The sequence below is a fragment of the Fukomys damarensis genome, unplaced genomic scaffold (assembly GCF_012274545.1).
Source record: "Fukomys damarensis isolate Sample0158 unplaced genomic scaffold, DMR_v1.0_HiC HiC_scaffold_24, whole genome shotgun sequence".
Taxonomy (NCBI): Eukaryota; Metazoa; Chordata; class Mammalia; order Rodentia; family Bathyergidae; genus Fukomys; species Fukomys damarensis.
In genome coordinates, this window is record NW_022900936.1 from 39483858 (window position 1) to 39499448 (window position 15591).

Below are 15591 nucleotides of genomic sequence, written 5' to 3' on the forward strand. Positions count from 1 at the left end.
GAATGTTTTGGGAAAAAAAAAGTGAATACATTGTCCTGTCTGAGATTAACCAGTTGAAAGTATCCTGCCCTTTGTTAGCTAAGAGTTTGGTCTGTGAAGTAAGTCAAGCCACTCCAGACTGGATAAATTAAATTCTCCTTAAATGTGTCTCACAATACAGGGTAAGTTTGCATCCAATTTGTAGGCAAAGAGTAATAAGGACTTTCAAAAGATTTATAACAGTGGCAGTCATATTTCTCTTTGGGGTCTATGTAAAGCAGTAGTTACACAAGTCTGTTCACAGCATTAGTTTCACCCCTGATTAAAGTTTGCAAACCACTTTCTTAAAGTGGTTGTCACTCCAAAATAGTTGAAACAGATATGCCAGGATCCTGTGATGCACCATTTCATGCATGGCAAAAGGAAGTGAAAAGAGAAAGTAGTTCCACATATTACCCTAAATTGAAATTCACATGGTATGCTCGAGTCGCAGGTGTTAGATTTCATTCCAGCCATTCCTCATATAGGCAACTCCGGGGTGGGTAGCAGCTGGAATTTATTTAATTGACTATGGTTAATGAAGTTCCCAAATATCTCAGCCAGAAAGGTCAGCTAGTAAATAAAGTAAATATTTCCTGTTCTATGATCTGTCAGTTGATGTGAGTTTGTGATTGTTAAGAGCTCTGTTGGACCAAATACAAATTTAGGAAGGTAATGCTATTGGGTGGAAAGCCTGCCCTATCTGTCCATAAGTGATTTTTAAGTCATCCTTGGATATGAATCATCTGAACCACTCATCAGCTCAATAACTCCGTTACATAGAGTTCACTAAAGTTAGCTTTTCATGCCTTTTATTCACATCAGAGGAAAACTTTAATACTCATCCCTTCAAACACATTTTTATGATAATAGTTTTTCCACTGATATTAATAATATCTCTAAGCAAAACAATTTCTTGTTTAAATAGTGCTAGACAAATCCATTTTGACAAGATGTACAATTACATGAAAGCAGGATTTTTTTTTATAAGATGAAAACTATAGGGAAGATTAGGGCTGAGGCAAGTGAAAGATACCTCTGATTCAGAGTAATTCCCAGTAATTATAGTATTTTAATAATTTAATTTTTAAAAGCCACAGTGAATACTATCAAAATTTGAAATACAGACAGGTTTATAATAGTGCAGGGTGGAGCCATATCAGGGCCTCGTGAAGCAAAAGGAGATGTTGGAAAGACTTACCCTATTTTTTGGAGTAAGGTATAAATCTAGGACCACCCTAGCCCCAATAATATAAAATGGTATTGATACATTTAATATTAATAATCACTTTTTCTGTTTCTAGGGATCTATTGACATCTCCATCATTGTGGCAATATGCTGTCCTCCTCAACCGATTCGTTTACCATTTTGAACTGGAAAAGGATTTACATTTGAAGGGCTATCACAGACTTTTTCAAGGGTCTTTGCCCTACTATCCTAAATTAATGAAGTGTTACCTCAGTGGAACTCCAGACAGAATGCCTTCAGAAAGACATCAAGTTGGAAATCTGAAAAAGTACTATCTTCTGAATGCTGCTTCTCTTCTCCCAGTACTGGCTCTAGAATTAAAGGATGGGGAAAATGTTCTGGATCTGTGTGCTGCTCCTGGAGGCAAATCAGTAGCTCTTTTGCAGTGTGCCCAGCCAGGTAGGTAGTATGCTTTTCTTTCAGCAATTAATAACCTTTTAAGATTTGTATGTTAAAAATACTTTGAAAGTATATAGGGATAAATTGAAAATGGAGTTTTAAAACTAATTTATTTCTTCCCTAGTGAATACTTGCTGTTCAAATAGTTTAAAAATTATGAGAAATGAGAATCCAGTTATACATTGCATTGATACAAATATATAAGTTAACTATAGGTTGAAGAGAATTTACTGTACTGATGTTTTAGAGTTCTGAAGAATTTGTCACTAAAGCTTGCTGTATTTTAATGTAAGAAATCAAAAAACACCAAGGTTGTTTCATAAGCTTTCTTATACTTTTTATAATTTAAGCTGAAGTATTATAGAATCATGTCAGGAGTATTTGTTTTTACTTCCACTCTTTGTGTTCTTTGACAATATTCTTATACTGGCCCTTATAAGACATATAATATATAAATTCACTACATCTGGGCATAAAAGTTTTGTGAAAGATGAAAGGGAAGTTCCAGACTTTCTACCATTTTGGAGAGAGGGCATTTAATCTTAAATTAACCTCATTAGTAGGTGTAAATATTTTACACATTTGTAGATAGAGAAGTTGATTTGATTAAGAATTTAAAAGCAAATTGATATGTTCTATGAGTTTGAAGTGGGGAAGAATCTTTTCTTATACCAAAGGCAGTGAAATTGAGGCAGTACTCCAAATAAAGTAGATTTTCAACTAAGTGGGACTAATGATAATGGTTTATTAAGAAATACAGATGTCTTCATGCTCATGCTTAAAACCCAAATTAGGTTAGCTACAGTGCTGGATTTTGGATTTTAGAATCAATGCTAATAAAAGCTTTTATAAGCAAAACTTAAAATGATGGCTGTGCTAAGTGTGCATTTTATACAACGAACTTCTGTAGGTTCATACTGGTCATTATTTTGGGCAGAGAGGTGCACTACTCTGAACGATTATCAAGCTCATGTTTTAGGATGACAGGAAAAAAAAATTAGTCTCCTTTTCTGTTGGCTCAGCTTTTAGCAGTAATAGACCATTGTTTTTTTGTTTTTTTTTTTGTCAGCCTGGTTTTATAATATCTTGGCCTTAACAGAAAAAGGCAAACAATTATGAATCTAAATAGGAAAACATTAACATACTAATTGAGATTGGTTGAATGGCATGGTCACCTTTCTTATTGAGAGATGTTTGCGTAATGGAGTAAATTTTTTTCACTGTGTTAGTTTACTGGCTTTCCTGTCATTGGGACCAAATACCCAACACCCACAGTTTAAGGGAGGAAACGTTTATTTGGCACACAGTTTCGGTTTATTCCATGGTCAGCAGGCTTGGAGGAGGAGCATCATTGACAGAAGGGCATGGCTGAGGAAGCTGCTTAGTTTATAGCTGTAGGAAGCAGACCAGAGAAACAGCTCTAGAAAGGAAGGGATGAGTGACATTGAGGTCACACTTCCATGACCCACCCAGACTTATCTAAAAGTGTGCTTTCCTAGTCCTCCATGGAGCACCCAAGCCAGTCAAGATGATAATATCACTTGTTAGTGGCCTCTTTTTGACATCTAGTTAGCCTTTGGTGGTAAAGAAAATTAGGAAGACTCCCTTCTTCATTGAATTGCTTTTTCCTTCCTTTCTACTTCTTCATTTCTCTAGGCCTTTTTGTACATTCTGCTACTTTACCCTTTTCCCTGTAACTTTACTTCCTTGAGGTTTCGCCTCAGGAATTTACTTCCCGGTAAGATTTTCTTGAACTGTCTGTATTAGGTTCATCTTCTTTGTGTAAAAATAAAGATAATAATCGTTTTGGAACAAGGTCCCAAGGACTGTGTTAATTACACTGTATAAATCTGTACTTTCAGTCTTTGCTTCTAAAGTGGTATCTTCATACAAAAATTTTCTAAAGTCTTGCAGCTTAGAAGAACGTAGTGTAGCTTTCACTGATATATATGTATATAGTGTATATAACAAAATTGTCCTAAGGTAAGTGACACAGCTGGGATCTGAAGTTTCACCATTGTGTTGTTGACTCCCTTCCATAGTTTCCTAGTGATATTCCACTGCTGACTTATGAATGAGCAGAAGGACAGTCTATCATAAGTGCTTCATAACCCAGAACCTTTAAGGGGTTGTATTGTGAAATGTATTTTAATCTAATATCAGCTAAGTTTTAACGAATCCATTGTGTTTATTTGTGATTTTGTAATTTTGTTTCTATCTACTCGAAGAACCTTACCTTTAGTCTTCACAACACTTATAGTACATAGGATGATTTTGCTATTCCATTTTTTACATTGAGAGGATCATAAAAAAGTCACAGTTGGAGATTAGGGCACCAAAAATAATTGGCAGGACTAGAAATAAGGCAAGATTTGCTTTTTTCTTATGTTTCATGTATTATAATAAATGAATGAAACTGGTACAGGAACCAGTCTGCCATGTACATAATGCTAAAGGCTCGGTGTTTTTTTGGGAATTTGTTAGATGTACCCTCTTTTCTGCATAAATGAAATGTTGAAATGACTGAAATTAACTGTCTCAGTGTAGTTATTATATATGAGGTGTGATTGATAAATATGGTAAATGTTTAAATTTTAAAAAATTATTACAGTAAAAAATCACATTGTCATTAATCACCCCCCAAAACATTCCCTCTCACTTCAAACACACTTATCCCTTTGTTCTTGACACTGTCTGAAGCAGTTCTGGAAGTCCTCTCTGGTGAGTATTGTTAATTGTGTTTTTATAACTGCCTCAGTGTCCCAAATGAATTCAAAACATTTACCTTTCATAGTCATTTTCACTTGGGGAAACAGCCAGAAGTTGCCTGCTACCAGATCTGGTAAATAAGGTGGATGAGGACACACTGATATTTTTACAAACCTGCCTTTCCATTGGATGGCACTCAGCAACAACATTCACCATATTTTTTATCACCTTTCCTAAAAGATATTCATAGAAGAAGACTTGCAGAACTCCTTCAGAAGGTGGCAAGAAGCATGAGATAAATGTATTGAAATTGAGGGTGGAGTATTTTGAGGGTAATTAATGGCAATGTGTCTTTTTACTATAATAAACTTAATTTAAACATTCACTTTATTTTGATAAGATTGCAAGTTTGTAAAGGTTAAATTAACCTAAGATCATTTCAAATAAAATCCATATCTATGTAAAACAGTGTATCATAAAACTGCATTTCACGTGGGAGCTATTTTAAAATGCTGAATTGAGAATCTTGATCAAAGCTATTGTTTAATACTGCCTTGATTTTCACTTGTAATGACTTAAATATTCTTTACTATTTCAACTTTGGTCAGCCACATCTTACGTGTGCACACTATTTATAAAGCACCTGATGGTAGGTTGTGGAAGTAAATAGAAATGAGTAGTACTTCTGTTTCCTGTGGTATCACAGACTAGGTACTTTAATCAACCCACCTGCAGAAAATAACTTTTAAAAATGTAAGAAGTAGACCTAGTGTGTACACCTCTAATCCCAGCCACTCTGGAGGCTGAGGCATAAGGAATGAAAGTTCAAGGCATGGGCAAATTTGTGACAGTCTCTTAAAAAAATTAAAAAAATAAAAACAATGGTTGGGGATGTAGCTCAGTGATAGAGTACTTGTCTAGCATGCACAAGGTCTCTGAGTGTGATTCCCCAGTCCTGGAAGGAAAGAAAAAAGAGGAAGGAAGGGAGAAAGGAGGGGAAGGGAAAGGACAGGAGAGGGAGGGGGAGAGACAGAGAAAAACAATGAATGTTAAAGCAAAACAAATCTTTTTAATGAAGCAGTAATCTCCCAATAGTTAGCCAAAATGTAAAAGATAGTGGAAAACTTAGAGATAAATTGAGCACTGATACTGGTATTTGTTTTTTTTTGGTACCGGGAATCGAACTCGGGTCCTTGTGTGTGCAAGCTAGGCAGCAGAACCCTGAGCTAAATCCCTGGCCCATGGCTTTTGACTTAAAAGCACTTAACCTGAAAATTTCTCATGTCAGTTTTCATTATTTCATGAAAATGCAGGAATAGAGTGCTATGTTGCTCAGGAATGGTAATGGTGGACATACTTGTCTTATTCTTGAGTTTAGAGGTCCCCCCCCATTTAATATGTTGTCAGTAGTATGTCATGTCTGGCTTTTATAGATTAAGATAATGTCCTCCTATATCTGTTTTATTCAGTTTCTTTATCATGAAAGAATATTGGATTTTTGCCAAAGGCTTTTTCTGCATGTTATTTTTGTACTTGCTTTTGCTTATGTGATATATTATATTTATTGATTGGCATATGTTGAATATTCCTTGCATCTCTGGGTTGAAGCCTACTTAGTTGTGATGTCTGATTTTTTTGATGAGTTGTTGCATTTTATTTGGTATCTAGTTGAGAATTTTTGCATATATATTTGTTTTGTTGTTGTTGTTGTTGTTGTTTTTGGTACCAGTGATTGAACTCCAGTCCTTGCGCTTGCAAGGCAGGCCACCTAACCGCTGAGCTAAATCCCCGGCTGCATATACATTTGTTAAAGGGAGTGATCTATACTTGTTTTTGTTTGGATCCTTGTCTTGTTTTGGAATCAGGGTAATGATAGCTTCCCAGAATGACATTGGGAATATGCCTTCTCTTTCAGTTTTATTAAAGAGTTTTAGGAGTATTGATGTTAGATTTTCCCAAAGTTTTCGTAGAATTCAGCATTGAATCCATCTATCTGGACCTGGGCTTTTCTTAGTTGGTAGGTTTTTTTATTACTCCTTCAATCTCATTGCATTATTCTGAGTTTTAAAATATTCTTGGTTTAGTTTTGGTAATTTTTATGTATCTAAGAATCTATCCATTTCTTATGAATTCTCCAATTTATTAGCATACAGGTTTGCAAAGTAGTTGTTAATAATCTTTATTTCAACAGTGTCCTTTGGAATTTTACCTTTTTCCTTTCTAATTTTATTGATTTGGGTCTTTTCTCTCCTTTTATTGGTTAGATTGGCTAAATGTTTGTCTATTCTGTTTATTCTTTTGAAGAACCAACTGTTTGATTTATTGATTTTTTTTTGTATTATTTCTTTGGTCTCAATTTTCTTGATTTTTTTCCTCAGATCTTTATAATTTCCTTCCTTGTACTAGCTTTGAGTTTAAATTGTTCTTGTTTTTTTTAGGACTTTGAGGTGTATCATTGGGTTACTTATTTGGGCTCCCTTCTGTGATGTGCACATTCACAGCTTTAAACTTCCTTCTTAGGGTTGCCTTCACTGTGTCCCATAAGTTCTGGTATGTTATACTGACCTTTATTGTTTAGTTCAAGAACCTGCCTTACTTAATCTGTATCCCATTGCTTATTTGAGTATATTGTTTGGAAAAAAAAAAGAATATATTGTTTAGTTTCCATGCATTTGCATAATTTCTGTGTTTCTTTTGTTGTTGATTTCTAGTTTCATTGCACTGTGAAGATATGTGTGGTATAACTTCAATGCTTTTATATTTACTTAAACTTGCTTTATTGGCTAGTATGTGGTCCATTTTGGAGAAACTTCCATATGCTCCTGAAAAAAATGTTTGTTCTGTTTTTCGGTGGAACATTCTGAAGGTATCTGTTAAGTCCATTTGCTTGAATGTTTTTTCAACCCTGATATTTATTGATCTTTTTTTGTCTAGTTGATCTATATGTGTAAGTGAGGTATTCAGGTATTCCACTATAATTTTGTTTATGTTTATGTAGCCTTTTATATCTAGTTGTACTTGTTTTGTGAAGTTGGTTGTGATTTGGTTTGGTGCATAGATGTCAGTAATTGTTGTCTCTTCTTGTTGGAATGTTCACTCAAACAAATGTGACCTTCCTTCCCTCTTTTGATCATTTTGGCTTGAAGTTCGCTTTCTGTGAATATGAGAGCTACATAAGATAAGATAAGATAAGATAAGCTAGCAGGGAACATAAAAACAACAATTTTATCAAATGTATTCAATACAAGAATCCACTGGTTGAAATGACACATGCCACAGCAATGCTCAGGATAGTCAGTATGTAAACAAACAGGCTGCCTGCATGAAGCTTGGGGTAAATTGCTAAGTGGTTCTCTCTCCTTAATTAGTAGTCTCCAACTACAGCCTTGTCTTCTACTTCTGGCACTCTGTCCTTACATTGTTTACAGCTGCTGCCCATATTTTTGCTAGAATTTTTAATCTCTTGAATTTCTATTTGGAGCCTTTTAATGTACTCATTCTTTTCTATGATGGTTATTCATGTTTTACATTGCTTTCTATAGCCCTGCTGGCTTTTTGTTAGTGTCTTCTTTAGATTCATTGATCATTTTACTTGGCCCAAAATCTCTTCTTATAACGTCCATGAGCTTGCCAGATGTCATATTAATCTGTTTTGTTATCTCCCCCGATATAATTTTGAATAATTTAAATGTTTGGCTTTTGGTTTTCTTCCTTTCTATACCCCATGGATCAGTTTTGGGGAAGTTACGAGTTTTTGGAGTTATTTTGTTGACTTGTCTTCTCATGTCTCTATTTGTGTGTGTGTGTGTGTGTGTGTGTGTGTGTGTGTGTGTGTGTAGGCTTGTGGATTGATTGTAGTGGGAAGATTTTTCTCTAGTAGAAAGACTTCTTTAGTTAATGTCTACTTTTCAGTGGTGTCCATTGGGCATGGCTAACTATTGAGTTTTGCCTCTGTCCCAGGATCCAGCCACCTCCATTCACTTGGGATGGGAGGTTCCAGCATATTTGCCCTAGTACCTAATTCTCTAGGAAGTGGCCACAGTGTTTTTATTGACCCCAGGGCAATCCAGATATTGCCACCCCAAGAAAACCAGTTAATAGCAACGGCTATGTCACCTTGGCTATGGTAATAAAATCAGCAATTATAGCATCAAATAAAAACAGTATTGACAAACTCTAAGGACCAATAGTGTACCACCCTTAACTATAGAAAAGAGATCTATAATTATGATATTAACACTATGACAAACCAAATATTGACCTACTGCTGTCCTACAGTAAATATCTATAAAATGGAAGAACTTTACCCCTACTGACAATAGAACAATATTCAACAGTAATTGTGCAAAGTTAATTAGCTCTCTAGAGATTCATAAATCTTAACAATTATACAAGTAAGGGTAGAGGGAACCAGAAAATGATAAAACAAAAATTTAAAAATTAATCAATGGGAAAAGACTAATAATAGCAGTATATATATAATTAGGGAAACAACCCCTTTCACAATAGCATAAAAAAATGAAATATCTAGGAATCGATATAACAAAGGAAGCAAAAGATCTCTACATTGAGAACCAGAACACTCTGAAAAAACGAGATTGAAGAGACTATAAGAAAATGGAAATTTGTGAATTTTGGGTGCTGTCAACTTTGGAAAAAGTTATCCCAATTTACTGTGTTGAGTTGGCATTGTACAGAAATGGACAGCCATATTGGTCTAGAAATGTTACATTTTTTTAATTTTTATTTTTTATTTTAATTTTTCCATTTGTACAGGGGTAATGCATTGTACTAAATATGTAAGGTCATATCTACTTGGGTTTGATTACAGAAACTAATAAAGTATTCTCTAAATAATGAAAAAAGAATAAGACTACAAGAGCGAGAAGCAATTTAAACATGTTAAGGGACGATTTTCATCTTCAGAATTAAGGATTATTTTAATCTTACATCATTGCCTTTTTTCTTTTACTTTCCTTTTTAGTTTTATTTTAGGATTTCCTATTTTTAATGTTCATACAGAGATTTCTTTAACTGAAATACCGAATAGTTTCTCTGGTGTGAAAAACTAATAGTACACAGGATTCTAATGAGATAATTAATAATGTGAAATAGGAAGTAAAGGGCTAAACGTGTAGGGAAAGCGGGAAGGGTGGGGGAAAGGTAATAAGGGAGAGGAAAAAAATATGAGAAATTGAAAAAATGGAAATAAAGTGTTTGTAAATGGGGAGGGGAGGAGGCAGTGAAGGGAGGGCAGGGACAAGGGGAAAAAAATGAGAATCAAGACCTATTATGTAAAGGTACAGAATCCCAATGATGAATGTAACTGTATTGTATACCTAGATTGTACCAATAAACTCAATAAAAAGAAAAAAAATTAATCAATGGGATATGAGAAAGATGAGAAATGGGAGGTGAGGATCCTGTTGAGTAGAAGGGTATTAGTAGTATTAGAGAAATCACAGGGAAGACTGAACAAGAAAAAGAACAAAAAAGATAAACAGAGAAAAGTACAGGAAATAAAAGACAAGATGAAAGAGAAAAAAGTTGAAAGGAGGAAAGAGAAAAGGAGAGAAAAGAAACTAAAAGAAGCGGGAAACAGGGTCGGGGATTTAGCTCAGTGGTGCTACCTCTTGCCTCGCAAGGTCCCGAATTTGATCTCCATACCCCTCCCAGAAAAGAAGGGGGGAAACAGACAAAACCCAATCCCAAAAGAAAACTTGATGAAGAAAAGATGAAAATAATAAAAAAATAAAAAAATTTAAAAAAAGGTTGATTAAAAAAATAAAATTACTGTGTTTTTGAGTGGCTTCTTTCCAAAGTCTGCAATCTTGGGATCCAGACAATCACAATTTTCTCTACCTAACTTTAGGGTCTATGGGTTTGGAGCTGCCCTACCTGAGGCCCCTCTGTTCACCCCAGACTGTGATTACTGACTGAGCCATGCATGCCTTTGCTCATTGTTAGATGGGAAATATAGTCAGTCCCCTGGTCTCTGCTGAATGTGGGCAGTAGGGTTGAGGTTGAAGTGGAATGTTGGGATTTTGACAGTAGTGGGGTCTGGTTGCTCCCTTCTCTCCTTGTGTTTTCTCATTCAGGATCAGGTCAGTTGATTAATCCTCGGCTCTGCTGCTCTATGCCACTGGGCAGCAAACTGTTGAGCCAGTTGGAGTTGGTGGGTAGTTATTACTATGTTGGTTTCCAGTGATTTATTTTGTACATTGGGCAATATCATGATTCTCTGAAAGTTCTTTATGATTCTTGGCATGTGATACAGTATTTGCATTGCAAGAATAAGTATTCCAGTCTTCATAATTTCGCTTTGTTTCTGCCCTTAAAGAAATTCTAAGCAGTTTGCTTCTCTGAGCACATGAAACTTTCTGTTATTTCAGCACTAGAGGGCGCACTGAGTCCAGTTTTTGTTTCATGCCCACATAACGTACAGTGTCTTATTCAGAATAAATTTAAAAATACCTTTTCTTGGGGCCAAGATAGGCTCAGATGCCTTATCTACAGCATGTGATTAGGCACTGCAAGGTTCTTTATGGCTCTGGGCTTCAGAACAGAAGGACTGACTCTAGACCCTAGGCTGTGCAATGACTTGATAGTTATATCTCTTTTCTTGTCCCAAGTAAACTATTAACTCTGTATTTCACTGCTTGATGCCATAGTAGGTAGACCTGTGGCCACCAGCATTGCAGTTCTGAGTTCCATCGCTCACAACTTACCAAGACAGTCACTGCTTGTGGGGCACAAACGCATAGTGATATAGGCTGTCTGTTGCCATGGTGGACTTATAGGCCAAGGCCAAAACAACTAGCCTAGAGGTGATACTGGCTGGAATAGAATTCCTCTCACCTATGGCACCTGGCTTTCTCTGGAGCCATTGGATTAGATATGCCCAATTTTATATTTCACCAGCCTGACCGAGTTCTAAAATAAAGGTGTATATTCCCTTTACTGTCTTACCCCAGGAACATGAGCCTTGCTACGTGTTGTGCTACCCAAGGCTACATAGAGGTAATGGAGATATCCATTAGGTGCTCAGGCTGATACTAAGCTGGGTCACAAACTGAGTCTTACAGCTTCAGGGAGTGAACAGTCTCAAGGTTGTGTACCAGACCCATGTGTCACTTGGCAGTTTAGTGAGCTGAATCATGAATCGGTACCTATAGGTCTTAGCTCTTCATTTGACACCTGCAGGACTAGAGGCTCCATATAGAAGCTCTGGTCTGGGGACAGGAGCTTTGGGCCCCACTGTGTCAGTCCTATGCTCATTCCAACCCTACTCCCTAGTGATTAGAATCTTGCTTCTCATTCTGCTGTTCAAAGTTGGCAGAAGAGTAGTAGAGTTACTTACTTCCTGGCTGAGGAGCATCTGGAGCTACAGTCTAACTCAAAGAGAAGTACTGTGAGCTATGCCTGCCCCTAGGTCTCACTGTAGCAGGCTCAGTGCTAGGTTTCAAGTCTATGGTTTGGACTTAATTATTTTCCCTCCCAAGTGGAAGGTGCCTTTTTCAGTACCAAACTGGTTGGATTTGGAGGACTGATGTTATGGGAAGTTCTTCTCTTTCTGGCCTCTTCAGTGTATCTTTTATCATTATTTTATTAAACTAGACATTATAATCTCACACCTGACTTCTGTAGCTCTTATGAAGGCATGAGAATAGCTATTCACATCATTGTCTCTTTTGGGAGACAATCATCAAAGCATCTTACTTAATTACTATCTTGCTCCTTATGACTGTCACATTTAATCTTTACAACCCCTCCAAGGTAGCCAAATACAGTCCCATTTTACAGATAAGTAAATGGAGACTCTTAAAGAGCTTTTTTAAAGTCTCCTAGGTGTTTTAGTATAGAAGCTACGGTACTTATTTTTCCCCACATTCTCTATTACTTCTTTCATTTAAAATTAAGATATTTGGCCATGGAAAGAGCTTTACATATGTAATAACAAAGTGCGTTTTTTTACTCTTAGCTCATGCTTTAGGCTGAGAACTGTCTGAAGTACTGCTTGTGTAGCATGTCTTTAGAAATTCATAATTCTCTACAGGTTTTACCCCCCAACTAGTAAATGTTGACTAAGTAAATATGAGAGCTTCTGGGAAGGTGTATAAGCATGACATCATAAATGTTAGACGTGTGTGTGTGTGTGTGTGTGTGTGTGTGTGTTCATTTTTAAAGCAAAAAATAATCATAATGTTTACCTCTAAGTCTTATTTCTGCATAATTATGATGAATTGATTTTTCTGAAATGTATTTACTGAAAAGTAGAAATTTAACAATTCCATTGCCTTCCTTTGAAACTTTTTAATCCTTTATATTTAGGTGTTCTTCATTGTAATGAATATGACAGTCTGAGATTGAGATGGCTGAGGCAGACATTAGAATCCTTCATCCCACAGCCTTTGAGAAATGTAATTAAAGTGTCTGAATTGGATGGCAGGGAACTAGGAGATGCTCAGCCTGAAACATTTGACAAGGTACTTTTATTACATTTTGACAAACTGATAGACTCCCAAGGATACCACTATTATGTTGCTTTGTTGTTGTTTTGCAGACATAGCCTGACAGAGTTTGTCATTACTCTGGGAAATTTTGATAAAGTGAACATGGAAGTAGTTTTCATTTAATGGTTAACATGGTTCAGAGGAAGCAGTAACATTGGGTTTGGGGATTATAGAATATTATGTTTCTGTGTACCTTAAAGATACTTGGGAAAAGGTCAGATATTATTTGGGTCAGTAAACAAACATGCACTATTTTTCTTCAGTTCAGTAATAGTTCATATTAAAGAATGACAATTATAAGAAAAGATATAATTTCTGTAAATGGAAATTGAAATATTCTTAAAAATACTGACAATTCAGAAATAGGCTAATGTCTGTTTAAAATAACTTTTTAGTTCTTAAAAATGCTGAGAATTCAGAAATACGTATGAGACTCTTTAAAGTGAGTTACTTTCATAAGTTTTTGGTGTGGTTGTCAAAATATCAGATGTTATTTACAGACATTATTAGCCAGGCTTGGTGGCATATGCCTGTAAGGTCAGCTCTTTGGGAGGCTGAGGCAAGAGAATCACAAATTTGGGGCAACTTGATGAGGCCATGTCTCAAAATTAAGTAAAAATGGCCTCAAGATATGGCTCAGGGTAGACTGTTTGCCTAGCATTCTTGAGCTTTGAGTTCAATGGCCAGTACCATTGAAATACATATAGATAGCAATAGATCTCTAGTCCTCCCTTCTTTCTTCTCTGTAATCAGAACAAACAAAAAACCAACACTAGCTGGGCATGGTGGCTCATGCTTGTAATCCCAACACTGGGAAGCTGAGGCAGGTGGATTGTAAGTTTGAGCTCATCCTGAGCAATTTAGAGAAATAGCAAGACTCTGTCTCAAAATAAAAAATAAAAGAAGGGCTGGTAATGTAGTTCAGTGTGAAGCCCTAGGTTCAATCTCCAATATCATAAAAAGCCAACAATAATAACAAAAACACTGAAAATTATATACAAAAATTTTCTGGTATTAATGAGTAAATATTTTAAAATAACTTAATGTGTTGTACTTTTAGTGTCAAAAGAAGTGTTTCTATTCATATGCATTTGTCATGTAGCTTTTCTATATATGTTGTCCCTAAGAATATATTTGCATCATTTTTCCTTCTTGCTCTAGGTGTTAGTTGATGCTCCATGTTCAAATGATCGGAGTTGGTTGTTCTCTTCTGATTCGCAGAAGGCAGCCTGTAGGATACATCAAAGAAGGAACTTACCTGTTCTACAGTTAGAACTCTTAAGGTGAGGACTCTTTAATATAAAAGCCTCCTTTTGTTTCTAATGTAATTTATTTTTACTTATTTATATTTTTGGTACTGGGCATTGAACTAAGGACCTTGCATTTGTAAGGCAGGTGCAGTCATTGAGCTAAATCCCCAGACCTCTAATGTAATTTAAATAGGTGTGATAGAGGATGTCAAGCCCTAAATGAAGGCTTCCTCTGTTAAGTGTCAGGGATTAATTCCTCTGAAGACTGCATTCAGAAAATTATCAGCTTGTTTGAAAGTTTTCTGCTTTCATGCTGTAATGCCTTCTAATCCCTAACAATATTCAGTGTCACTGTGCATTATCTTTAAAAGGCCAACATGAAGTTGTTTGCTTATGAGGACCAACTCAAGTATCAGGTTAGCATCAGGGTTTTTATCAGAATCTGAGCAGTCCTCTATAGGAGTATCTTTGGACCAGGATGTATTTTTTGGTAATTTTGGTAATTTTCTGGGTAAGTCAGCTCCATAGGAATACACAGCTATTTGTTTGCACTTATCTTTCCTCTAAGAATCTTGTAGAAGTGATTGACTACCAAGTGGTTTCCTTCAGATCAAAGGGATTTAGCTACATCTTTGCTCTGGTTCCAAAAGAAATTTTGACTTGTACCCTCCTCCCAAGTAATTCTTTTTATCTAATGCTTGCATTAGTTCATTTTTTTGCCATAACAAAATACCTGAGGTTGGAGACTATAAAGAAGGAAAGGCTTGTTTCTCACTCTTTCTCAAGAGCCCTTCATTAGACATTTGCCTATACTTGTCTTCCTTTTTGTTAAGATTTTAAATCCTGTGGGGTCTAGGATTGCTGTATTGCTTTTATTCCCAGTATAAAATTTGGTATCTGGCATATAGAATGAACACAGCAAATAACTGTTTAAAAGCAGTAAATTACAAGGACTGAGTATTTAGAATTTACAGCTGTAATTAAATTTATAGCAAAGTTAATCTAACAAAAAATAATGGTATCATTATTGTGCTGGAAAGTAATTAGGCATACATGTAAAGCAATTCACATAATTTATTTTGATTGCTTTACATGGTTTTGGCCAAAGCCTGATTTGGGTTTTAATTATTTTTTTTTCTCTTCATTTAATAAATTTCCCTTAACATCCCACATTCCCTTAACATCAGTTGTCATCACAGAGATCACAGAGATCATACAGATATGTAAATCTCTTATGCTATTAACAACTACAGCTCTTCCTTAGTAGTTATTCCACTCTCCCATTTTCTTACTCCTCCGAAGGAATGCCTTTAGCATCACAGCACTTACAAAACTGACTTCTCAGTCATAATGGGTATAGGTTTTCACATAATCATTCACTATTGGGAAACACCATCACATCAGCCATCATCCCATTTTTTTTTTTTTTTTTTTTTTTTTTTTTTTTTTTTTT

At 35.7% G+C, this 15591-nt stretch overlaps 1 protein-coding gene across 1 annotated transcript in view; it reads left to right on the forward strand.

Moving 5' to 3' along the window:
• The window catches only part of Nsun3 (NOP2/Sun RNA methyltransferase 3), a 59008-nt gene that overhangs the window by 7919 nt on the left and 35498 nt on the right, over positions 1–15591 (forward strand). The window contains exons 3-5 of the mRNA XM_010602897.2: positions 1323–1666; positions 12707–12861; positions 14050–14171. Of these exons, the coding sequence (XP_010601199.1) occupies positions 1323–1666; positions 12707–12861; positions 14050–14171 (621 nt within the window). The remainder of the gene's footprint in view (positions 1–1322; positions 1667–12706; positions 12862–14049; positions 14172–15591) is intronic.